Source organism: Sceloporus occidentalis, unplaced genomic scaffold (genome assembly GCF_023333645.1).
Source record: "Sceloporus occidentalis isolate IW3139 unplaced genomic scaffold, rSceOcc1.0.p SCAF_4, whole genome shotgun sequence".
In the NCBI taxonomy this organism is placed as follows: domain Eukaryota; kingdom Metazoa; phylum Chordata; class Lepidosauria; order Squamata; family Phrynosomatidae; genus Sceloporus; species Sceloporus occidentalis.
Window position 1 is genome coordinate 45,574,353 of NW_028316984.1, and position 27,215 is coordinate 45,601,567.

A 27,215-nucleotide genomic window follows, 5' to 3' on the forward strand; every position below is an offset into this window, starting at 1 on the left:
GGCTGAGACAGTGTACACATCCTGTTCCCTTTGCTAATTAGGATTCTCCTGAACACACATTGGTCCCTGATTCCGCAAATTGCCTTCTGATGTACTATGAGATAATAAAACCTAATGTAACCCTGATGTGAATAAAAGGGGCTGGCCAAGACCTGGCCAGCTAAGAAGTTTTGCACCCCCATTCCTGTCTCTGCGTCTCTCTGCCGCGACACCTGATGGCCTAACCACAAATGAGGACAAGGCACCACAAAATGGACATTACAAAATAAAAGTTAAACACATGAATATAAATACACATTAATGCCTGGTAGTCATGCTCAGAATGGAGGATGTTTTGGAATTCCTCCTGGACAGGTTGAAACTGAGAGGATGTACTGGAAAAGGAGGACCTCTGGGTACCCACTCTGGCTTTGCAGCCACTTCCCCTCACAGAAAGCAAGAGGGTGGGCTTGCTCAGTCTTTTCCCCTATCATAGGGTGACCATAGGTCCTCCTTTTCCAGGACATGTCCTCCATTTCAGCTTTCTGAATTCCACAATGTCTTCCGTTTTGAGCTGGACTAAGAGCATGAATTCACATTAGCTGCTCATGCCTAAGTAGCTAAGAATTTATATCCCTATGGCTTTGAGCTTTTATTTTGGCAGTGTCCCTCCCTTTTTCCTTGACTGTCCTCCATTTTGAGGTGCCTTGTCCTCCATTGTGGTGAGGACATCTGGTTACCTCACTCAAGCTCAATGGATAAGTAAATAAAATAATAGTAAATTATTATTTTTAAAAAATTATATTCATAATTTTCTAAAGCAACACATTAAAAAGAAATGCATTGCTTTAAACTGGCTGTGAGCTGCCTTGTTGAGTCCCAATATTGGGAGAAAGGTGGGATATATGCAAATAAAATTATTATTATTATTATTATTAAATTTTATGTTGTTATTATTGTTATTATTATTGATAATAATAAAGTGGAGGGTGGGAGTAGGTGGAGTAGCCTGCCATAGTGGTTTGAGCATTGGACTAGGACTCTGGAGACCAGGGTTCACATCCCAACTCAGCCATGGAAACCCACACTCTCTCAGCTTCAGAGGATGGCCATGGAAATAATAATAATAATAATAATAATAATAATAATAATAATAATAAATTGGAGGGGGAATAGATGGAATAGAGAGCCAGCCTGTCACAGTGGTTTGAGCATTGGACTAGGACTCTGGAGACCAAGCTCAGCCACAGAAACCCACTGGGTGGGTCACACTCTCTCAGCCTCAGAGGATGGCCACGGCAATAATAATAATAATAATAATAATAATAAAGTTGAGGGTGAGAGTAGAAGGAATAGAGAGCCAGCCTGTGATAGTGGTTTGAACGTTGGACTAAGGCTCTGGAGACCATGGTTCAAATCCGAGCTCAGTTTGGAAACCCACTGGGTGACCTTGAGCAAGTCACACTCTCTCAGCCTCCTCAGAGGATGGCAATGGCAAAATTCCTCTGAAAAAGCTTGCCAAGGAAATCCTAGGATACATTCAACGCCTTAGGGTCGCCATAAATTGGAAAGGACGCGAAGGCACACAACACAAACACACACAGAGGTACAAGCCTTGAAGGCACCCAACAACAGCAGCAACAAGGGAGTAAATGGAGGGGAACGCCTCCCTCTTGCCCCCCTTCCTCTGAGGGGCTGGAGAGGAGGGTCTTCTCTTGGCCGAAGTTCCCTTCTCTCCAGAAAGAGCTGCTCCTGCATTGTCTCCCTCGCAGGGGGATGTGGTTCTCCTGCCAACTCTACAGGGAAGGGTGTTGTTGTGGTTGTTGTTGTTGTCTTTTGCTCAGGGGAGAGCTGAACCTCTGAGGAGATGGTTCCTGTGAAGTGCTTCCAGCCCCTCGCTTGCTCCCTGCTGCTCCTAACTTGCTCCAACTTGGCTGAAGAGGAGCTTCTGGCTTGGACGGCGGACCTCTGGAGTAAGTCAGCTGGACCCAGCTTTGCAGGAAGGGAGGGAGGGTGGCTGGCTGGCTGGCTTCCCCTTTGTCTCTTTCTCTTTCTCTCCCTCTTACTCAGGGCTCGTGTTTGTATTTCCCCCCTCTTTCTTGTTACTATCAGATTCTCAGACAAAGTCAGTCCTCAAGATCCCTACTAACTTTCTCTCTCTCTCCTTGCTTTCTCTCCAGTACCTCCTGGGCTGCAATAATGAACACACTCAACTAGGAATGGTACCATGTTGTTGTTGTTGTTGTTGTTGTTGTTGTTGTGTGCCTTCAAGACTTATGACGACCCTAAGGTGACTCCTTCCTGGGGTTTTCTTGGCAAGAGTAGTCCAGAGGGGCTTTGCCATTGCTTTCCCCTGAGGCTGAGAGTGTGTGACCTGCCCAAGGACACCCAGGCCCTATTCAGATGGTGCAAATAGTCCAGGATTAATCACATGCATCCCAAATGCACCCTATTAAGGAGACTATCACATGGGGGGAAATCAGGGGATTCAAAAGGCATTTTCCCAGGAAAGTCGCATGATCACAGTCAAGATTTTCATACACATTGCGATTTGAGAGGACTTATCCCAGGAAGAACCAGGAATGCTCCAGCAACAAACCATTCACAGAAAAATCCCATGAATGGTATGTTGCTGGATTATTCCTGGTTCTTCCCATGATAAGTCCTCTTATATTGAGATGTTGTCTGAAAATCTTTGCCGCGATCGCACAACTTTCCCGGGAAAATGCCTTTTTAATCCCCTGATTTTCCCCATGTGATGGTCTCCATAGTTTTTGTTTGGGAGGGGGCTACCAGAAATCCCACTTAACCAGGATAATGGATTTGGGGTTCCCCCCCCCCCAAGTTTTTAAAAAAGATTCGCATTGTCGACTGTGTGAATAACCAATGCAAATAAACTTGGGATAATTTGGGATTAAACTCTGCATATCTTGAACGTGTTTTGAATATATAACATCTGAAACAACAACCCACAGTGGGTTTCATGGCCAAGCTGGGAATCAAACCCTGGTCTCCAGAGACATAGGCCCCATATAGACAGGCCATAATAAAGCTGCTTCGAGTCACTTTGGAAATATGCTGTTTAAATTATGCATTCCTCCAAAGTGACCCGAAGCAGCTTTATTTTGGCCTGTCTGTATGGGCCATAGTCTAACACTCAAACCATGATGCCAAACTGGCTCCTGCTTAATTGGTACAATATCTTAATGAGTACATTATGTTTTATATTTTTACGATTTTAATTGTACAATTTTAATTGTGTTTTATGTATGTTAGCCGCCTTGGGTCCCACTTTGGGAGAAAGGCGGGATAAAAATAAATAAATAAATAAATAAATAAATAAATAAATAAATACAAGCTTAACTAGGTTACTCTGCTAGCGCCTGTGTTTGCTGTGCCAGGGAACTGCAGCAGACAAACTGCACGATTCCCTGGCGCAGCAAAAAGAACCCGCAAAAAGCGGGTTCTTTTTGCGGTGCAGTTATGACGCCACAAGGTGCCAATGGCGCACTTGTGGCATCATTAACACGCCGTGAAGTGCGGACGCTAAGTGTCCGCAATGTCAAAATGGCAGCGCCCATGTGTATAGGGCGCCACCATTTTGACATACCCAGTACGTCCTAGGGGTGAGGCCTGATTGGACGCTGTGTCCTTGGCCAACCCCTAAGACGTACTGGGGGCGTGGCAAAGGCTCGTGTAGAACGGGCCTAGTAGAAGCTTGAAAGCTTGCAACATGTATTCTGTGCATTTTGGTTGGCCCAGTAAATGTTTCACTGTTTTGTGGGGTTTGGATGATACAGTCAGCCCTCTATATCCACAGATTCAACAGCTTGGAAATATTTTAAATATACATAAATACCAAAAGACAAACTTTGATTTTGCTATTTTATAGAAGGGGCACTATTTTACTAAACCACTGCATAGAATGGGACTTGAGCATCCACAGATTTTGGTATCTGTGGGGGGGACCTGGAACCAAACCGCATCAGATACCAAGGGCCCAGTGTATTGTACATTGCTATATGGCCAATAGGCCTATCCATGGATTTGGGTTTTTTTTGTTTGTTTGTTTTTACACTTAATTAGGAATGACATACCTGCAACCTTTCCTGATTTGGCAGGGACGGTCCAGATAAATCCCCTGCTGCCCCACTTTTTTAGCTGTATAAAAATGTTCCAGCTTCTCTCTTTTCTCATGCCCCCCCCCTTTGTCCACAGTTTACTTTAATTATTGCAAACTGAGTTCAAAGTGCAAAAGTAGTTTGCACTCAATGAACTCAACAGGAGAGAGATGAAAAGAGGGGACAGAATCATGCCTTTCCCAGTAGGCTCAGGCAAAAGCAAGCTGCTGCAGCCTGTCCTAGCTTGTCTGCCTCTCTTCAGTAATAATTATTTCCATCTTACAAAGAGATCTTGTAGTACCTTTGAGATTAACTGAAAGAAAGAAGTTTGGAAACATACATCTGCGGGTGTAGGCTCATGCTACCAACTTCTCTCTTTCAATTATAGGCTGTACAGATTGGAAGCAGGCCATGGCAACCACATGCCGCTGCCTGAGCATGGAGCAAAAAGATGCCCCAAAAAGGGGCTCCTTTTTGCGCCATAGAAGGGGCGCCATAAGTGCTGCGGGGTGGCCTTATAACGGTTCTTCTGCGCAGCGCTGTTTGAGTGCTACACACAAGGGACATCATCATGGCGAGCACCGTCTGGATGGACGCATGCCATAATGATGCCCGGTGGAGAAAAAAAGGCTTGGAGCGTGTGAACGCTCAGCCCTACCGCAGCCCTACCACACACGCAGGCTGGCATAAACTTACAATTCAAAAGGGCAGGATAAGAAGAAGAGCCCTCCCTCCTTCCCAACTGTCATCTTTTGGCGTGGGAGGGAGTGAAAAGACAGGCCCAATGCCATTGGGACTGACCTCTATTAAGAAGCAGAGCCCTCCCTCTAATCAATCTGCCTTGGTCCAGGCCTCAGAGGGAGAGAAGAACTGCTGGACCTGATCCCATTCCCCACCACCATTCCCTTCTCCTTTTGTGTCATGTCTTTTTAGATTGTAAGCCTGAGGGCAGAGGACCATCTAATTAAAAATAATAATAATTGTAAGTCACTCTGAGAGCCTTTAGGGCTGAAGGGCAGGATATAAATACCATAAATAAATAAATAAACAAGCTGCCAGTCTGTCGAGCTCCTTAGTCTCAAAGGTGCTACAAGTTCCCTTTGCATACAGTACTTATTTTCCAGACTAACATGGCTATGTCTTTGAATTCTGTCTCTATCTTGATTATTCTCTAGTGTTGCTTGGCTCCATATGGCCTGGTTTTACATGAAAAATGTTGACGGATATGGATTTTAAGGTTTCTTCTCAGTCTCAGTTCAAGACATGTTTTTTTTAATTAAAGCCTTTGGTGCCTAATTTAATTTTAAGCATGTTCATCGGTTTTAAAAATTTTCTTAGCCTTTTTAAGCTGTTTAAATTTTTTTGCATTGCTCAGTATGTTTTTGTCATGTTTAATTTATTTCTGGACTTGTTTAATCTGTTTATATCTATCTATTTTGTATCCTGATATTTTATGATAAAAGGGCAAGATAAAAATACTATAATCAATAAGTAAATCCACAAAAATCTTACGCAACAGTAATTTTGTTAGTCTTTCTGGTGCCACAAGACCCTTGTGGTTTGATTTGGTTTGGTTTATTTTTGGTTTTGGCCTTCTTACCGGAAGAGACTAAGGGCTCGTTACCACTATGCTTTAAAGCAAATTGATGATCGGTTTATATGACCGTTGTTCCGATTTGAAACCAGTTCTGATCCTAGTGTGATCAGTTTCAATCGCAATGAAGCGAGGCAAACACAGAAAACCTGCTCTTTCCTGACACTAGTTCTTTGGTGGTTCTTTTGGAAAGAATCGATTCTGGAGCGTGTTCAACAAGTGGGAATGACGGATCTGAATTGCATCATGCTAGAGGGGAGGGACTAATGGCAGAGGGGTGTTTACCATCCCTCTTCAGTTTTTGGTAGATCCATCATCCTCCCCCCCCCCCCTTTGTGCTTGTGGTGTGACCTATGGGTGCATTTTTTAAAAAATAAAATAAAATTCATGGAAGATTCGATTCATTGATTTTGCAAAACCAATGAATCTAATCTTCAATCAGTTTATTTTTAAAAAATCTATTAAAATGCCATGAAGTCGTTTGAGGGTTTTAGCACTGTGCTTCTGAGGACCTCTTTGCGGGAAGCACCTCCTGAGTGATGCCCAGTCAATAGGCCCAGTGCCTGTCAGCACCCTCCCCCCACCCAGAGCTGCCACTTATGTCACTGATGACGTACAGATGATTGACATGCATTTTGAAGCAGTGCAAACTGGTGGGGATAACAATTGTGCCAAAAAAGAAGCAATTACAAGGACATAATGAAAAGACCCACTTTCATAGTGGGAACGATGGACTTTTTGGAACCAATTTACCAACACAGAACAAAGGCAAAGCCCAAACTGGTTTAAATGTAAGCGGGAATGAGCCTTAAAATGGCTAGCCCTTCTTTGGTCATGCTAAGTACCAGTGCTTCAAGCTAGATAGCTCCTAGCATTGCCAATGAAAAGGCATGTTTTAGAAAGGAAAAGATGGAAGAAGCAATAGGAAAACAAGGAAGGATTATAAGTGGACTTTGATTGTATTGACTTTTCCCTGCTCACAGTTTAAAATCCAATGAATGCGTCAAGGTCATGGATTCTGAAAGGAGGGCTTGAGCTCTTCTTGAGACAAGTTGGTGGCAGTTGTCCCTCCACGAAGTGATTAAGCAAATTGGACCACGCTGTACAAGACTACCCCTCTTCCAACGCACACCAAATAAAATTTTTAAAAACATCAGATTTTATTTCAATGTTGTAATTTTAATTCAAATGCTTATGACATGCAGGTACTTAGGAAAACTTGTTGTATACAAAGCCTGCTTGGATTGGTCAGCTCTCCCTGCCTGCCCAGCCCTCCCTGTCTCCAAGACTATCAGAGTGGTAGTGCAAACACAGTTTTTGAGCTCCCCCCACCATATGCGGTGACCGCAGATTCTTCAGTCCGGCTCGGAAGTTTCAGCACCTGCTCTATAAGATGACCCCCGACTTTTAAGAAGATTTTCCTGGGTTAAAAAGTAGTCTTATATGCCAGAAAATACAGTAGGCAAAATTAATAACAGACTGCTTGCCTGTGATGAGCCTTAAAGGGAGAGGGAGTGTTCCTGGACAAGATAATTGCATGATAAAAGCCTGGTCTACAAGCACTCTAAAAACAGCGTCAGCAGTAGAAATATTAGCTCACAACAGAGGTTTTTGCAGCTTTTTGCAGCTCAGATCCAATATGACTGCAGGTCCAACGATGGGAATTCATGTGAATGTGCTATCAGACACGATTCCTTTCTATGGGAGCTCCTTCTGTTGCGCTTCCGCAGTGAATCCAAAGTGACTCATTTTTATGAATTCGGAAAAAAGTGAATTCACAGAATTCGCTTTCAAGCTCACTTCGATTTCACTCCGAATTGGTCTGGTGTGGAATGCAACTTTGCTTCTGCTCTCGTACGCTACCGCAAACCTCGAGGTTGCAAATTTCCCATGATGCAGCACTGCAATTTCCCCCCATTTCCTTTCAGTGGTCCTTTCACTTTCAGGGCAACTTTCAGGGCAGATCATTTTTTGTAGGTGTGTATGTGTGTGAATGTGAATATACAGATATGTATGTATATCTATCTGTCTATATATATGTGTTTGTGTGTTGAAATTGATGAAATGGAAGGGAAAATAAAAAAGGGGGATGAAGAAGACAGAAATATTCACAAGACAAATATTCACGCAATTACGCAAAACAGGGAACAAGAACTTGGGCCCCTTTTCACCACGGAAACGTACAAGGTCAGGTTGTATTCAGACCCCCACTGAGCATGCGCAAGGGTACAGATTCGAATAGTTGAATCCCACCGGTGTGGCAATACAATTTGCACTCACTCCACTTTGCTTGAATCCACATCACGTGACTTGCCTTGGATTCGATTCCCCCTCGATTCAGAAGGGCAACGGAAGGCAACTAGGTGTGATAAAACATTCACATTACAACGTGAATTCGCATAGCTGAACCAGGAGTCACCCCGGATCTGAGCTGCAAAAACCTCTGTGTGATAAACACCATTGTCCCCAAGAGTGCAAACATGGCTGCAGATGGGAAAAGGAGCCTGACCAATAGTACACCAGAATGCAAATCTTATTTCCGTGGCTAAGAACAGCAACATCTATATGTTTTAGTCACCAAGATTTGCTAAGTCACAGATACTTCCAAGACTTATTAAGATGGTTTCCACTGGTGGCCAGTCACTACCAAGGGGACAAGCTCAAAGGGATTATTCACCCAATCACCTCATTGATGTCATTTCAGGGATGACATGAGAGCAGGTGAGTGACATTTGTCTTCTTGGGAAGTCCTGTGTCCTCTGAAGGATAATGCATTTGGCTATTGCTTCAATCAACTGGTTCAGAGTTTTTGTAAAATCCAAAAGTTGTGCTGAGTTTGTTCTTTTACAGGGCAGAGTCTTACTGTATTTTGTTTTCAGTGGCTAGAACAAGCAGGAGCTACAGAAGTAAAGAAAACATTTTTCTTTGTTTCCCTCTGATTATGTTCACAGTGGAATTAATGCAAGAAATGTCTCCATTTTAAGTTCATCTGCTTGTACCTCCACTATCCAGAATTGTCCACTCTATTGTGCTTTCATGGCAGTATGCTTGCTTTCTTGGGGGTTTTCTTTGCACAATCAGCTAATACATTTTTAAATAAATGGTTAACCCAGGGTCAGTGGAAAATGCAGTAAAAATGGCCTTGGAAAAGTCATTGGTAGGTAAGGCAGTTCTCCTTTATGTTAGAACATATTTATGCACAAATACTTTTTCTATATATGACTGATAATCAATAATTAATTGAAATTGATTTTTTTTGTCTTAGAAAAGGGGATCTTTATTATCCAAAATGACTACTTCAACATGTGTGTTAAAGCTGAAACATCCAAGCTCATCCTTGAAGATTGCAGTCAGTTTTCCAAATACATGTTGTGGAAATGGGGTTCTACACAGCACCTTTTCAACATTGGGAGAAGCACTTGCCTGGGCCTCAACATCAGTAACCAGGAGCAGCCACTGATCATGTCTGAATGCAATTCAGCTCACCATCTGCTATGGTGGAACTGCCAAGGGAAGGGATTGGTGGGTGCCTCAAAGTATAAACTAGCCGTTGAAAGTGGCAAATTTATTGTGGCAAAAAGAATTTCCAACCATGGGTGGAAGCAATTCATGTCACCTGATGCAAATCTTTGTGAAAATGCATTTAAAGGTAAAACAAATACCAGTTTTCTGTCTGTTCCATTCATATTACAAACTAGGGGCTAGTACAGACAGGCCAAAATAAAGCTGCTTCAGGTTTCTTTGGAGGTATGCTGTTTAAATGACACATGCATCTTAAGAGGCCAGAAGCTGCACCAAAACTGTGTTCCATTCCTTAGGACTGGAGCATGACTTTGGCACGACTTCCAGCCTCTTAGGAGGCATGTGTCATTTAAACAGCATACCTCCAAAGAGACCCGAAGCAGCTTTATTTTGGCCTTTATTTTGTACAGGCTCCATATTTGACAGACTGTTAAATAGAGCCTTTTACAGCTGTAGCTTACTGCTTGGTTTTTATAAGGATAAATTTAAGTTACTGCAACTTTGAAAGTATTTTAGTAACAAATTGAGCTTTCTTTAGAGGTGATCCCATTTCTCAGATATGCCCTTGTATTCATAGTTATGAACCACTTAGCTATAAACAACAAACAAACAAACAAACAAACAGAAAAGGCACCATTTGCTAATTATATTCGCATGATGAATAGTTCAAATGTTTTTTTTTTAAAAAATAGCTATAAATAAAGGAGCCTACATGCTACGTCAGAAGTTTAGTAATTTTAACATGTACAAGCAAATCCATAAATGTTCTGTACTTTTCTTCATGCACATCAGCAAAAGCAGCCAGGATCTGACAAACCAAAAACCTTGCAACCTCAAAACCAAAAATCTTGAAACCTCAAAATGTGAAGGAATGCCTTTCCCTATATATGCTGTAGAGACCCTCCTCTGTGTCCCAACAGTGAGGGCAGACCTTCTCAGCTGTGGCACACTTTTAGGCCTAACTGTCACCAATGCAGACTTTATTTCAGGCAAAACAAAAACATTGCTCTTTATTAAAACCTTTGGGGCCTAACTGAATTATTCCAAAATATTCTTGTACACGGTTTTAAACTGTTTTAATGTTTTTAACCTGATTTTAACTTACTTCATTGCTTAATTTACTTTTAGTCTGTCGGTCTGTCTGTCTGTTTGTTTAAATTACTCAAATCTAATTTGCCTGAATTCTAACCTGAGATCTCATGACATAGATTGGGATTGTTTGTTGTGTACCTTTAAGTCGTTTCCAACAAATGAGGACACTAAGGCGAGTCTGTCATAGAATTTTCTTGACAACATTCTTTCAAAGGGGGTTTGCCTTTGCCGTCTTCTGAGGCTGAGAGAGTATGACTTGTTCAAGGTTACCCAATGGGTTTCCATGACTGAGTGGGGACTCAAGCCCTGGTCTCCCAGAATCCTAATCCAACACTTAAAAATCTACACCACATTGTCTCACTAATAAAAGAAATGATGGAAACATAAGATGTATCTACACTGTAGAAATAATGCACTTTGACACCTCTTTAAGTGCTGTAGCTCCATCCTATGAAATCCTGGGATTTGTAGTTTGACCAGTCATAGCCTTTTCTGCCAGAGTGCTAGTTCCTCAGAGAATTACAAATCCCAGGATTCTGTACAATGGAGCCACAGCAGTTAAAGTGGTGTCAAACTGCATTATTGCTATGGTTTAGATTGACCCATGGTGATGGTCCTACATACATCAGCAGAGAGGCACCATGCAAAGCCTTGGACTCGGATGATTCTTCCATTTCTCTGTTCCAGCACAACTAGATGAAGTAGTGTAATGCAGATTTTTTCTGGATCTGGAGAGAGAGAGAGAGAGAGAGAGAGAACATTGGACCCATAATCACTATAGAAGTCAGATAGCACTATGAGTGATGAAGCAAACTGTCTATCAGGTGTACATACCACATTATAATTTTTATTTACAAGGCGGTTCTACAATAATCAAATGTGTAAGATCTGCATCTGCTTGCAAGCCAGCATTCCTTAACTCTTCCAACATGATAATGTCTCACTTGAAAGGAAACATGTACATTGTTCTCTAGAGTCACTGGAAGGAAAACTCTCCTTTATGAGACTTGTCATAGCAAGGAATGATTTCTACAAAATCACATCTGGCTTCAAAGCAAAATTGTGTTATATCTGGCTTGAAAGCAGCCATTCTCACATACAGTAATTGGGCTGGGGAATGTCATTTGTAGAAACATTCTAGCTATGGATCTCAGTTTTTAGAATCTTTGTGGGACCAGTATTATCAATTGTGAGCTTTGTTTGCAACAAAGGCTTTCACTCTCTATCAGTGTGACATTTTTCATAAATACTAATTCTGCTTAGAAAAAAAATCTGTTGCTCTTTAAAAAAATGTTTAACCTGCTAATTTTAAAGGACTCCCACTGTCATCGCCGTCCATCTGCCTATGTGTAATTCATGATAAGCCCCATGATCATTGGGATCATATGGTGCTCCTGTCAGCAGTCCTGAGATTTGTGTCAGGCAACATTGTATTCACAATCACAAATCTATTTATGAATCAATCATAATGTTCACATTTCTGTACTTATGCATCCATGCACATTATATCTCTTGATTTTTCAGATATTCCATCTGTCAGTTTAGGAATGGCTGCAAATATACTCCACTTGCATTGGGGCCCACCCATGAGTTATCTGAAATCAGTTTGATGATACTGTTATTAAATGAGTGATGGATAGGGACCATTGCACTATGTGTAATCATTTTACCTGTGATATCTGACTGTTTCCATTATGAAATGAACCAGTGATTTTACAGGAGCTTCCTTCCATGTGTGTAGATCCATGGGACTGTTGTACAATCAGATTATTATTAGTATGTATGCTTGCATATTGCATAATACAAAGTAAGGAGTTTTATTGTTTTTTAGTCTCTTTCCAAGTAATTTATCTCCAGCATTTTATTCCATTCAGAAACATACACCCAGTTGGGAAATTCCTTTGGTTTGCCCTGTGTCTTTCCATTTAAATACAACAACAAATGGCACTATGAATGTATCAGAGATGCTAGAGAAAATGGATATCCATGGTGTGCCACAACAAGTCAGTATGAACAAGATGAAAAATGGGGACTTTGCCCAAGTTCAGGTATGTGGTAGTATTCTTCAACAAAGTTAAGAAATTACAAGATGTCAGTCAAGACATTCCATTCTTGCACTCTATGTCTCTTATACGGCAGTGAACTCATTCTGAGTAATTCTACAAGCAGATTTTCATAGATCATTGAAATGGGGAAAAAACTTAAACAGGGAGAAGAATTAAAGTTTATTTTGTTGAATAATGATAAAATAATTATGTAGAATTACATTAAAAGCCTCTCCTCTTATTGTGAAAGTAATAATAATTAATGAATGGTAGAAGCTAAAAGCACAATGAATACTTAGAAGTATGGTTCTGAGGTGGAGCAAAGATGGGCCTGTGAGATGGTCATGTTTCCAAAGCCATTATACTTCCCTGTTGAATAAGCATGAAGCTGATTTTCAGATCTGTAGCTTCTGCACCTAAAAATGTAGATTTCATGTCCAGCTACTTCTCTGTGGTGTGTGCCAGTTTCATATAAATTACTGTAAAGTGGAGAAGGATACCTAAACTATTCAGGAACAATTAATCATTCTCCTCACTCCTATTTTTAGGAATCCTTTTCCATAAAGTATTGCATATATATCTATCTAAAGCTTGGCTAGTATATCTCTGTTTCTACTGTCATTTTCAGAGCAGTGGTCTAAAGGGGAGATAAAACAAACCATCAGATTTGAAGAAAGATCTGCCAGGCACTCTGCCTTCCTCACTTCTGCTCTCTACCATCCTGGAAGTTTTCACAGAAAGGAAATGATAGCTAGCTAGCAAGGCAGACAGACATTTTGCTGGTCTCCCTCTCCCCCCACTTTCTGAATCATGCATCCCACACAAGACCCTGTTTGGGGTCATGCTTTGATTCTGGTAGCTTTGGGTGGAAAGCCTGTTTCACTTTGGAAAGAAACAGTACTGGAATGAAGCAGACCAGTTTCGTTCTGAGTTGAATTTTTTCCAAATCTAATGTGCGTCTCCAGTTAGTTATATAAGAGCCTGTACAGACAGGCCAAAATAAAGCTGCTTCAGGTCACTTTGGAGGTATGCTGTGTAAATGACACACACATCTTAAGAGGCCAGAAGCTGCGCCAAAGCCACGCTCCAGTCCTAAGGACTAGAGTGTGGCTTTGGTGCAGCTTCTGGCCTCTTAGGATGCATGCATTAAACAGCATACCTCCAAAGTGACCCGAAGCAGCTTTATTTTGGCCTGTCTGTACTGGGGCTCATGCTTTAAGACTGTTCTATTAGAGGAGGTGGAAAAGCAGAGGAACACTCTCATGGTTTGCTATTTTTTTTAAAACTGCTTCCAGTAAGATTAAGAATTAGTCACATCTCATTTTAAGATACATGGCACCATAATAACAATTGTCAGGACTCATATACCCAATGTTTAATGTGACCAAAGGCCTGTTCTTTGATCTGCGATTGAAAGTTGTTAGGGCAATGAGTATGAGGAAAAGGAGATCCCTGTTATGGCCTGACAGCTCTGGAATACCCTCCCAAGGGAAATATGTATTGCCCCTTGTTTGTGGCCTTTAGGACATCCCTAAGGACTTTCTATCTGAACTTGAATAATTTTATGGTGCTGAGTTTTAGCTGTTGCTGTTAAGAGCAATGTTGGTCTATTCCTATTGCTTTTCTAATTTTTAAAAATATAATCTGGAATTTTAATATAGTGTTATTTGTTACATACTTTGTGAGCTCCTTTTGAAGAATAGAACGAACATATGAAATAAGAAAGATTTAGGTTTAGAAAGTAAATTCCCAGTTGTTTAAATGTAAACAAATTTATTGCCACATAAAGTGTAAAATAGTAGAAATCTGCCTCTTTCTAGTGCAGATTTAAAAGACAGAAGGTTGAAGATATTTCAGGCAGTTGTAGAAGGCATACAATACATCCCAGATATAGATTCCCTAGGACAGAAATGGGTAATGTGCCACCCTCCAATTTTACTCTAATGGCTGAGCCATCATAACCAGTGGTGAGGGATGGTGCAAGTTTAAATCCAGCCACACATGCCCCATCTTTGCCCTTGGAAAACTGCCATCAATTTCTAGTCGACTTCCCAGCTGTTTACAGTTTTATCAGTTTCCTGAAATTGTTGAAATTGTTTGCTAATCTGAAGGCTGATCTGAAAGTTCATTCCTGCACTTGTGGTATCACATAGTAACCCACTTATTTTTTTTAAAAAAAATCTTCTTTTTAATATGCACCTCCATCTGTTTACTTTGTTTGCTTGTCTGTTGGTCTGTAGACATAAGCGAAATAATTAGACATTGAGAAAGAAGAGGTGGGGAGGTAAGTGTTTAGCTGGACTAATTCCTACTTACTAATTCAAGTCACTGTTAGTTTCAAAGTTAAAACTTGCAATACTATTTGACATTAGCAAGACATGAGTAGTTTAGTCATATGTGCATGGAGTTGGTTTTTCTTTCCCTTTTCAAAAATCAGCGTGCATCCTATTTCCTGATATAGTTTTGACAGCAGAATGTTGAAAATGAACTGGTAATCATATCATCATCATAGCATTTTCCATTTGTTCATTTTGGTGTTAATTAAGCTAGATTGATATGCTAGAGTGTTATCTTCCTTAATTGCTTTGTAATATCATGCTGTTTTAACTGATTTCCCCCCTTCCCCACCCTCTCCTCACAGAGTCTGGCTGTGACATTCTTTGGAAGATAAATGCAGACACTCACATTTGTTACCAATTCAATCTCCTTTCTGTTCTCTCCTGGAATGAGGCACATGTTGCATGTCAGGGGCAAGGAGCAGATTTGCTAAGCATCACAGATATGGCAGAACAGAAATATATTTTTGATCTAATTGGTAAGTTTAACTGCACACTGGTAAGTGAAAACTTCCATTGATTCTATCAGGCCAGGATTCTGTCAAGCCAGAATCATAAACCAATGGTTGTTTTTTTAATCATAGTTTAAACAAACCAAACATTTTGGACATAATAAACCATGGTTAGTTTAAAGTAGGTAGCTGATGCTTCCTGTTTCCTCCTCTCATCCATGCTGGAGAAGAGGAGAATGGATAGCACAAAACACAGGCTAATGTGGTTTTGAACTCCCAGCCAGGTCGCTATTCCAGCTATCCTGCATGGCATCAAGGAGGACAAAGATATTTCTAGCATAGAAGAAAAATACAGAGATGTTATGCCAAGCTCTTCTGGCAGCCATAGTTGCAGATTGCTTGCACTTGTACTCCTAGAAGATGTCTAGTATTTCCTGTAGGCAGGGAGTGGGGAAGAGGCATGCTTCCACCAGTGTGAGAGCTCAAGATTCTTATTAATGGGGATAAACTATATTGGCATGTTAATATCACACTGTTGATCTGGTGTTTTTTTTTTAAATATTACAGAACACATGGGTACAAAAGAAGTCCTATTGTGGACAGGCTTAAATCAGCTTGATGAAACTGCTGGCTGGCTGTGGTCAGATGGAGCACCTTTGGCATTGGTGAACTGGAGATCAGGTACCCAGACCCTCCATAAAGCTATATTGTAGCACCATATATTACAGTACCCTATGGCCTTTTCAACTAAACTTAAAATATGAGCAGAGCTGACAAAAGAGTTGGCCAATGCTGATTAGAGAAAGACATTGATGTAAATCATGTGGCCGATTACTATGAATTTAGGGAGAGTCAGGGACTGAGAAGAGTTATGGGGTATTAGGAAAGTCACATTTTTGTTGCAGTTTGGGTATTTTTTAAATTTAAAAGGGGAGGGGGATTTGAGGACTGAGAAACAAACCATGTGGGCTGCATATGGCCCATAGGCTGCACTCTCCACACTCCTGGCCTAAATCATCTTTTGTTTGTATGAAGGATACTGTAGATTCAGAATGATTCATGATGGGCCAAATGAAAGGATGAGTCAGCTGGTGTCTGGGAACATCCAAATATCTCAGGATTTGGGAAAGGTAGATGGTGGCTTACCACATCTGACCTGCTCTGTAATTGTGTCTTTTTCTCTTCTTCTTTTTAAATATACTTTTTTAAAAGTCTTGCTGCTGTTGATACCATTAGTGATGTTCTCCATGGCCTCCTGGTCACCTCTCTTGGGCTTTAACACCCCTAGGAACAATTCTTTATGTTCTGTGATTTAGGACCAAATAAGGTTTAGATCATGAATGCAAATTCCTAGAACATGTGAAATGGTATATGGATGGATTTGCAAGTCTTCCCTCATGCTAAAGAGGAACTGTCTCTGTGGCCCTGTAATATCAAGAGCAAACATTGTAAATATTCTTCACAGTGTCGTATTATGAATGATTAGGACCATCAGCTGTGTTTGTGTTGAATTCTAAGAAATTAATATGAGCAGTGAGAGACATGGAAACTTAGGGTTTGGTACTACTAGATTTTCATGATATACATAGGACCAGCTTCATGCTGAACTCTTTGTAATTTTTTTATATCCTAAAAGCAAAAGCCTTCCCAGAGTAAGTGTAGATGTTTTAAGGTGCATTTTCCTTTTGTGAGTCGCCTCTAGGAGAAGGGCAACGTAGAAATGAAATGAAATGAAATTTTAGCTTGATACAGCTTTTTCAAGGCTTAAAGATGGCATAAGACATCACAGACTTGGAACAGATAATAAGGAAGGTCAAAGATGAAAGTGCAAAGGCAGGTTTAATGCTAAACAGGAAGAAAACAAAAATAATAACCACAGAAGAAATACATAAATTAAATCTAAACAATGAGGAAATTGAAATAGTTAAATAATTCCCTAGGACCAAGGATCAAACACTGGTTAGAAGAGTGACAGCCGTCAAGAAATAAGAAGATGACTGGGAATGGGAAGGACAGCTATGAAAGAACTAGAAAAGATTTTGAAGGTAAAAGAAGAAAGTACAGAGGCAGGCTTGCTGCTGAATATTAAAAAAAACAAAAATAATTACCATGGAGGATCTACATAAATTCAGCCTAAACAATGAGAAAATAGAAATAGATTTTCTATACTTTGGAACAAACATTGATCAGAATGGAGATTGCTGCCAAGAGATAAGAAGACTGGGAATGGGAAGGGCAGCTATTAAAGAACTAGAAAAGATCCTAAAGAATCTAAGTATTAAACTATGCACTAAAGTTAGAATTGTCTAGGTCATTGTATTCTCAATCACCATGTATGAATGTGAGAATGGAACAGTGGAGGAAGCAGACAGAAATACAATCAACTCATTTGAAATGTGGTCCTGGAGAAGAGTGCTTAGGATATTGTGGACAGCCAAAAAGACATTATTCTTGGAAGCCAAGATGATCAAGTTGAGGCTATCATGTTTTGACCAGATGAGAAGGCACAGGTCACTAGAAAAAACAATGATGCTAGGAAAGATAGAGGGCAGGAGGGGAAGATAGATAAAGGAGGGAAAGACCACAGACCAGATGGATGGACTCAATTAGGGAGGTTACAGCCATGGGCTTGCAATACCTGAGCAGAGCAGTAGAAAATAGGGATACTGGGAGATATCTCATCCACAGCGTTGCCATGAGTCGGAATCAATTTGAGGGCAGCTAACAACAACAACAACAACAACAAATGGGTTGTAAATGTGTATATGTCTGACCTAGTTGCTGATGTTTGTGTTTCACCATCAGCACCTTGGCTAAAAGGAGCAAGGTACAAATTACCTATAGTTAATGGCCAAACCACATGCTACATGTCATATGCCTCTAGGACTCTGTTTATTTTGCTTCCAAGTAATTGCACATTATACCATCTTATAATTGTAGCACCTTGTACACCAAATAAATGCATGGGCTGCAATATGGATCAAGACCATACAGACAGAGGCAGGGGGTGGTGAAACTCTGCCAATTCTTCCCCTCACCCCACCCCACCCGTATTGTTTTTATAAAGGAAAAAGCATATTTTACATCATTGTATTCTCCAAACTTTTAGCTTCTTTTGGAAGGAAGTAGATTCATGGTAGATATCTCACTCTGCAACAGGGGCGTGCACATACTTTCTTGAAAGTACGAAGAAAGAAATTGAAGCTCAGTTGTATATTACATATTTGACATAGTGTGTAGTTGGACCCTAAGTCTGCTTGTGATTAAGACTTGGGTAGGCTGATCTTTTGTCAAGATGCTCATATGGCCATAACTGGTTTAAAAGTAGTATCATGTACAGGAGACCTTGTTTGCTTTGTGGATAACATTATATATTGGGGGTGGGGGGGGGGCAGGGAGGACTAGAGCTTCCTAAATTTAATTTGAAGCTGAGTAATTCAGTAGCCAGTGTGGCATGGTGGTTTGAGTGTTGGACTAAGACTCTGGAGACCAGGGTTCAATTCCCAGCTTGGCCTTGGGCAAGTCACATGCTCTCAGCCTCAGGGGAAGGCAATGGCAAACCTCCTCTGAACAAGTCTTGCCAGGAAAACCCCACTATAAGACTGCCTTAGAGTTGCAGTAGATCAGACACGACTTGAAGGCACACAACAACAACCAATTCAGTAGCTCTCTTTAAAGGTGGCTCCCTGTCACATGGTTTTGTCTACAGATGATCTTTTTGCACTCTGTGGAATCCCTGCCAGTGAGATGTAGACCATGATAGGTTTGGACACAAAATTTTATTCTTTCTACAGTGGTAGAAGAAAATTCAGTTTTAAAGGAATATGCTTATAGACAACTATTGGGAAGGAGGGTAAGCTGCTGCTCTGGGTATAGAGAAATTTGGTGACATGGCATACATTGCTTAGGATGAATAAGATATCAGAATGCTTTTGGAACACACATTGTACTGTTATTAAATTATGCTTACAGATCCCACTGACAGGTCTCTAGGGCAACATCATTGTAAAGCATTAAATTCAAAATTGCAAGACTGGCAAAGTTACCCGTGTGAATCTGGATTGCCATACATATGCAAAAAACATTTAAATGCTACAAAGCATGAAGGATTTGGTGAGTCTCTATCATAATTCAATCTGTGTGACTTTTATTCCTAGTTTCAGTTGTGTTTTTTTTTAAAAAAGGACCACATATATACCACATCTTGATGTATCAGATGTTATATGGCTGACTATTTGGGATTTGTTAGGTATGATTAGGATACCAGCTGAATACAGGAATATTCAGTTGGTATCCTGGGTAGTCATAGTTCAGGCTCCACTTATTTTTAAATTAATAGGATATCTTTGAAGGCAGTAGAACACCTAAGCATCCTTCCTTGGCCATTCTGAAGAAAAAACGATTAGAGATTAGAAAAAGAATATTTGAAAAAGAAATTGCATTGCATATGACTCAAGAATGATGAAAGTGCACTTGCTGCATGCCTGGTGCTCAGAGTACATATCTGAGCTCCCAAGTTGGTATTCTGTATTTTAGGATATAAGTAATTTTTTTATTATTCAGTGTGGTTTTGTTTTTTTTTAAAAAAACCATCTTGGCTTGCCATGGAACATAAATGCATACATTTTTTTTCCTGTTCATCCAGTTGTAATCTGGTTGTGCCCATAATGAGAGATCTCCTGCTACCTGCTGTTAAGTAGTTTTTCATATACCCTTTGGTTCTGATCATTTCATATGGGTGTCTTTCCTTTCAATTTTGGTCTTTGGAAGGCTAGGTAAAGCTTAGCTTCAGATGAAGTTAGTTTAACATGCATTTAAAGTCATTAGTGTTTGCAAAAGAGCAAACAGCTCTCCTATCTCTTGCTGTTTGAAAGAATTCATTAGCCTTTGTAGTTTAAATATAAGTTCTCTAAAACCAATAGAAAGATTTCACTGTACATGGACAAGGAAACGTGCAGAGAGCAGATGGGTGAGTGACACTTTGGCAGAGGAACTGACATTTCTAAAGTTGAAGAAGCAGCTTTTTTTTCTCCCCACCTCCCACTCCTGCTTCCCAGTTTGTCATATGTTTCCCTCCCCATTAATTCCAGTAGGAGAAAAATAATTCTGCCAGGTCTAAGATTGGTGTAGTCCAATGCCCATCCACTCATTAATCCAAATTGTTCACCAGTAGCAAATTTGGGGTCTGTATTAAATTGTTAGAATCCCTGTTCTGTAGTAATTCACGGGTCACCCCTAGTGCTTGGCTCAATGCCACAATGCATTTCCTGAGCCACCATTTTGCTCCTGGCTCCATTTGGTGGACTTTGGGGTCCTAAAAAAACAATTTTTAAAAGTAGAGCTTGCAAGCTTGAAGTCTGCCCTGCCCTATGGGAGAAAGTAATGGGCATATCGCAGGGTCCACCAATAAGATGCACGGTAAGGATGTTCACAATCACTTGATCTCATTTAATGGAAATGAAGCTTCTGCTTGCATAGCACTTCCTCCTCTGTTGCAGAAGTAAATACAGTTTGCCCTCATCTTTTGCAGCTTTGACTTTTGCAGATTTGATTATTTGCAGATTAGATTGTAGAGTTTTTGTTCTGAGTGGTGGGGCTTTTGTGAATCATTGGGGGGCAGCTAGCAGCCTAGCTGTTTGTAACTGCTGCCAGAGGCATTCGCCTAAGGGTGCACAAATTTTCACAGTCAGGGAAGACTCAGGGCACAGAGCAGAAGGTGAGCTGGGAGCTGTACTTGAGGGTTCTCTGTTACTTTTTAACTGTTTTTTAAAGGGGTTAAATGAGCTTTTGCTCACAGGGCAAGTAGTCAGAGACTTGGGGAAGGAGCTAGCAATCAGTAGCTCTCTATATAGCTATAGCTTCTGTCTCTTCAGCTTGCTGACAGAGCTTGGTGAAAAGGCCAGGCCAACAGGGATCTTTTCGGGGATGTTTAATGGAGGACTTTTGGAGGGGGAAGCCCAGAGTCCTGTTTCACTGACTACAGTGGGCCCTCAGTATCTGTGGGGGATTCGTTCCGGAACCCTCTGCAGATACCAAAATCAGCAGATGCTCAAGCCCCATAGTATTCAATGGTGATGTGGCCACGCAGCTACGCCACCATTGGGGACAATGGCACTTTGCCCCTCCCCACGAAGCCAGCCTCACCGCTCTCACTGCAGGGGCTACCTTTTCTTCCCTGCCTCTTCCCCCTTTTCACTTCTTTTCATTCCTCCTCCTCCTCTTCCCTCCTCCCGAAATCAGGATTTCAACTGTTCTGATACTTGAAGGAAGGTCTAGCAAATTCCTCACTTGCTTGGAAGATAATATTGTCCAAAAGATGGAGGCAACAAAGGAGTCAGCTATTTTAGATTTGATCCTAACCAACAGGGATGACCTGGTTAATGGGGTTAGTGGTAAGGTTGCTTAGGTGGGAGTGATCATGTTCTCCTGGAGTTTGTTATACAGTGGAAAGGAGAAGCCAGGCATAGTCAGACGCACATTCTAGACTTTAGGAAAGCTGATTTCAGTAAACCTTACATAGGGAGGACAGAGACAGTTTAACTAATTGGATCAGGGGAGTGGGGGGAACTGGCAACTATTGCACTAACCAAAAAGTACATTGCATAAAGTTATAGTGGATATCTCTTAATGCAGTACTGTGAAAAATAGATCCACTAGAATAGTCCCTGTGCTACCATAAAGCCCACAAATGATTCAGGCCTTAATTCTAATTTATTATTTAGTGTTGGAGGAATTCATTGGATCAATCTGGACTCGAATTCTCAAAGTTTATTTTCTCCAAGTTAGGACAATTTTTCTTTTTTTGTTCTTGCATGTGTCTAAATGCATACATTTATATGCCACATTTATAAATTTATTTATAAATTCACATATTTTTATGCACTTTAACTCACTCTTTGGTAGATTATATATTTATTTTTTAAAAAATAGAAAACAAAGTAAAAGTCAATCATACTAAAAGTCATGCAAGAATAAGTTATTTATTATTATTACTATTACTATTATTATTACTTAGCTTTGTTTTTATATGTTTTAATTGAAAAGATTCATGGAAATTTTATCCTACTGTCTGCAATTATAATTGGTATCCATATAATCATTATTGCTATAAACTTCATAAAGAAGAAAAGAACTGGGATGAAGCTTTACTCTCCTGCCAGGATTATAATAGCACTCTCATTAGCATAACCTCTATAGCTGATACAGAGATGTTCATTAACTTCCTTGAATATGGTGAGTTCTCTTAATTAGTTTATATTAAGCACATTATGTTTAAAGTATAGACCGTTTGCATTTTAAAAGAACTACAAGTGTATTGCTGTTGTGTGTATATACCCTAAAGGTACCAGATCCAATCTGATCTTGGAAGCTAAGTGGGGTCATCTGGACCATCACCTACCCTCTGATGTGGAAGTACACATCACACTGGAAAGAGGGAGCACCACTTAATTGTTTTGTGGAAAATACATGGTTCTGGATTCTATTTTGATAAGAAGCCACAGAGGTTTTCTGTATATGGGAGGAATATAGGAAAAGCCACCACATCCAGATTCTGTAGTGCATCCAAAGCTGAACATTCAATGCTGTTGCCTATTCATGTGATCAAATATGGGGGCAGGATTAAATAGAGCAGCAAAATTCCTGTTGTTCTCAAATCATTAGGGCATTTACCTCTACAGCTAAGTTGCTGAGAGATAACACCATATTGACACCAGTGTAAGCTCACAGAGTGTAAAAGAGAATAGAAATTTGTTGAATGGTCCAGGGAAAGAACAGTACGCTTAAGAACATGAGAAGAACCTCTGGGTCAGAGGAAAGGCCTGTTTACTCCAAATTTCTGTTTACATAGCAGCCAGACAGATGCCAATTAGAATCCCACTCGGAGGATATTAATGCAGTGATACTCCCCACTTGTGTTCCCAGGCACCTGGTACAGAGAAGTACACTGCCTTCAATACCAAAAAATCTATCATTTTTTTCCCATTCTCCCTTAAAAGCCATTCAGGTTGGACTCCAATACAAAATTATGATAGCATAAAGTTGGCCCTTGGTATCCATAGGGGTTACATTCCAGACTCTCCTGCAGATGCCATAAACAGTGGAGCTTCAACTCCCATTGTTTTTAATGGCAGCGCACCATGTGCGCACCATGCACACCACCGCTAATGGGGTAAAGAGGTGGGGTCATCTGCAGATGCTTAGGTCCACAGGTGGCAAGTCTGTAGCTGGGGCAGGTGGGCTGTATTTCATAATTTAAAATATATTGTGTGAAAAATTACTTCTTTTATTCTGTCATGAGTCTTCTCATCATTCAGGATCAATAGATGTTTTGAACAAGGATCAATTTAATTATCCACCTAGCAGGAAAAAAGAACTTCCATGGCTGACTAAAGTGTGCAAACTGCTCTTTTTCCAGAATTAAACTGTTAGTTATAGATTACCTAATTTGTCCATCTGATTTTAAAATGATTTTAATTGTATACTGCAGAAAACGTAACAGAAACGTGGATCGGTCTGAAGAGTACCAAGAGCCCAGTTGAATTTGAGTGGTCTCATGGATCTTCAGTCACCTTCACTTACTGGCACAAACAAGAGCCAAACATTGATAAGAGAAAAAGCCAATTTTGTGTTTCAGCTCAGAGTGTATGTTTGTTTTTGTTTTTGTTTTTTTAAAAACTTATTTTCCTATGTTGTCAATTTTGATCTCTTTGGCTGCTGCCAGACTGCAGTTTGACACTGTGTTAAGTGTTATAGCCCCATCATATGGAATCCTGGAGTTTATGGTTTGTTGTGGCCCTAGAGCTCTGTGACAGAGAAAATTTAATATCTCACAAAACTAAAAATCCCGTATCATTGAGCCATGGCAGTTAAAGCTGTTTCAATCTGCATTAGTAGATTCAGCCTTGGATTTAGTGTATTATTAAGGGGTGTGCATGTGTTTCTTTCAGTGCCTCAGAAGTAAGATAACAGCAGAATAGTTCTTCTTACACTCATTAAGAGTGGAACAATATTCCTCCACAGCTTTGTTGCCTATTCATTGGAGGAATATTCATGTACCAGCATTTAGTTCTGTTATTAAAAAAAACTTTTAAAAATAGGTATAAAATACAGATTGGGGGCACATAGAACAAATATAATGAAGCATTGGCGGGTTACAGACGGGCAGGGGAAGACGTCTTGAAGGTGTCTTCGCCTGAATACGGAGCCTCCAGACCGCCCGCCCCGGGGGCGTGGCTAAGGTGTATGGGGCTTCCACATGGGGGGCAGTGAAGATGCCTCACCTGGGGCCGTTTCTTACCCGCAGCTTCCATACCGCCGCCTCGCAGGACGCTGCAAAGAGAGAGGCAGCTTCCACACAGGCGGCCAAAAACGTGGCTTTTTTTTTTTTCTTTTGCCGGCTTGCGGATGTGCAGCTGTGCAGCTGTGGTGCTCAGCACCGGCGGCAGAAAGCATATGTGCACATTTAAAGCGCCCAGGCCCCTTTAAACTTTCCCCCCCGCCCTACCCAAGAACAATGGTGGTCTCCTGCCAGCTGGTGATCAGCTGGTGTTGGCATCCTTGTCCGCTTGCACGTTGCCAGTCTCACCGGCATCATGGATGCCTCCTCTCCTTTGGTCCCCATGCTCTTGCTGAATCTGCAATGCACAGCCACAGCTGTCGCCGCTGCCACCGCTGTCCCCCTGCCATCCCCCATCACCTCCCTTGTACATATGTAAATATTTAAAGTTTTAGCGTTTTTTTATTGTTAGGTGAAAATGGCACAGGAATGTGTGTAGGGGTTCACTTTAAATTCCAAACTTTCCCCAATTCTAGCAGCGCATGCGTACATGTTGCTCTAGGGTTAGGGTTACGAGCATTAAAATAGAGTGCAGCTGTGCTGCAGCTTCCACATCATTATGTGATGCAGCAGACACGGAGCTTTTAAATGGGCAACTTAAATTAGCGGCGTAACAATTCTGGCGTACCAGTGCAGCAGCTTACAGACGGAGATGCGCAGCTGCGCAGTATATAGAAAAGAAGCGGGGAAAAGCGGCACCTTTTTAATGCCGCTTCTTCCCGCTTGGGGCGTGCGGGCGGCGTGTTCATGACGGCATTCAGGTAAGGGCCGTCTGAAGGCTACACCTTCATGACATCATGAACACACCCCTTTTTGCCCATCTGTAACCCGCCCAAGACTACTTGTGCACTAAACAGTAGGAGACTCTGTGGGGATCAAAAAATGGTAACAGTCCTTACATTTTTTCCCATAATGTTCCAAATCTTTTTCTTTACATATTAATATGAGTGCTATTAGGCTTTTCTAAAGATAGGAAGTATTTCTGCTAACTGAGTGTATGTATTTTATTTAACTAGGAAGGACGCTGGAAGATTAAGAATTGCAAAGACAAGTACTTTTATATTTGTGAAAGACCAGGAACTGCTGGAAATCTCATTTCTGAATTGGAATCCAGCTGTCCAGAGGTATATTTGATATAATCAAATTATGCTTCATTCAAAAAAGTAAACATTGGAAGTGTTTAAATATATCTAGGTAGAGTCAGGCATAGTTAGACATTCACATGTTTTTTTACCTATGCAGCCTAATTCTATGTGTGTTTACTCAGAAATAAATAAAGCCCATTAGGATATATTCCCAGGCAAGAGTTGCTTCCAGTTTATCTCACTCCACTGGCAGAATCCTCTTTGATGCAATGGAGGATTCCATCAGTAGATCAGAGAAGGAGACAGTTTTTTGGGGGGTGGGGTGATTCCCCCCTTTCTACCTTGTGCCATAGTGTTTCAAAGGAATCCCCAACCTGCTGGAGCAGATCAGATGATGGAACCGAAATGAGTAAGGAGAATAGCTGAGAATCCCTTCTTTCCCTGTGGGATCAGAGAGCCTTCCTCCCATGGACTAATTGAATATAAATATGTGGAGCATAGGATTGCTGTCTTAACAAATTAAGGCTTCCCAAACCTAGCATCCTAAACAGGTTTTTGTTGCTATAGGTATCATAGGTGTTGGTATCCCAAAGCAGATCCTTGCTTTGCAAACAAACACAGCTGTAGAGTCTACAAATGCACGTACATGGTGTCTCTGATTTAATGGAGAGGACAGTTCTGACTTTCTTTTGAGTTGATAGGGAAAGCCCCTTGTTTGGAAATTTTGTGTCTACAATGGACCACCTCAGGAGCTATTCCTCAAATGTTTTTCATGGATCTCTTGCTTTTTCAGCAATTCTGGCTGACATTCCTATATCTTTCTACATCAAAAGAGAGAGCACTTTTTTTTAGACCATCTTGTGGCTTTTATAAAATATCAGAGGACCAAAATAATCTTTTTTTGACATGCTGACTTAACTTTTTAATAGTGAAGCAAACAGGGCAAAAGGACTGGCCAGAGGCCTCTCTGGCCCCAATCACTCTGGGAGCACTGCGACCAGATGCTGGGGTCCCAAAGCCAGACACTACCACGGTCCCAAATGGGCCACCAACAGGAGCGGCTTTTTGTTGCTCCTTTTCAGGCCACCTTCAGGGTTTCTTAGGCAGCTTCCAGGTGATTTGGGGGCATGGGTTGTTTGCCCGGAAAGTGCTTTATTTGGCCTATCTGTTTCAAGTCACTGTTGCACAAACAATCCAATCATAAATGAAGAAGACTCACTGACTAATGGTCACTGACTATTAAGTTTCTTCTTTGGAACATTGGTTGCTTTTGTTCATTTTCTCTCAGGAAAAAAATAATTATATCATAAACTGTTATTTAAGGCCAAGCCTGAACAATTGTGTTATGTAATCGTATAAGTCATGTTAAAATATGGGAGAACCAGTCCCCTTAAAAGTATTTCATGAAATACAGGTTATTTAATAAAATAGTAGACAGAGAGCTGATGGCTTAACTGACCATAAAAGATGTTTGGGTGAAGCAGACTGGCAATAAGGAGTGGCTAGAGGCTGCTCCAGCCCCGTTTGAACTAACCGTGGCAACTGGATGGCCCACTTGCAAAGCGGCCAGTTGCTGAGGTCTCAAAGTAGGTCATCACTGCGGTCCCAAACGGGCCACTGACAGGAGTGGCTTTTTGCCGCACCTTTTTGGG

At 41.0% G+C, this 27,215-nt stretch overlaps 1 protein-coding gene across 1 annotated transcript in view; it reads left to right on the forward strand.

The window, feature by feature from the left end:
* The first annotated feature begins 1,846 nt into the window (after positions 1-1,846).
* PLA2R1 (phospholipase A2 receptor 1) overlaps positions 1,847-27,215 on the forward strand; it is a 75,602-nt gene continuing 50,233 nt past the window's right edge. The window contains exons 1-9 of the mRNA XM_089523036.1: positions 1,847-1,952; positions 8,960-9,343; positions 12,183-12,356; positions 14,995-15,168; positions 15,709-15,822; positions 19,114-19,254; positions 22,186-22,374; positions 23,630-23,784; positions 25,495-25,602. Of these exons, the coding sequence (XP_089379162.1) occupies positions 1,847-1,952; positions 8,960-9,343; positions 12,183-12,356; positions 14,995-15,168; positions 15,709-15,822; positions 19,114-19,254; positions 22,186-22,374; positions 23,630-23,784; positions 25,495-25,602 (1,545 nt within the window). The remainder of the gene's footprint in view (positions 1,953-8,959; positions 9,344-12,182; positions 12,357-14,994; positions 15,169-15,708; positions 15,823-19,113; positions 19,255-22,185; positions 22,375-23,629; positions 23,785-25,494; positions 25,603-27,215) is intronic.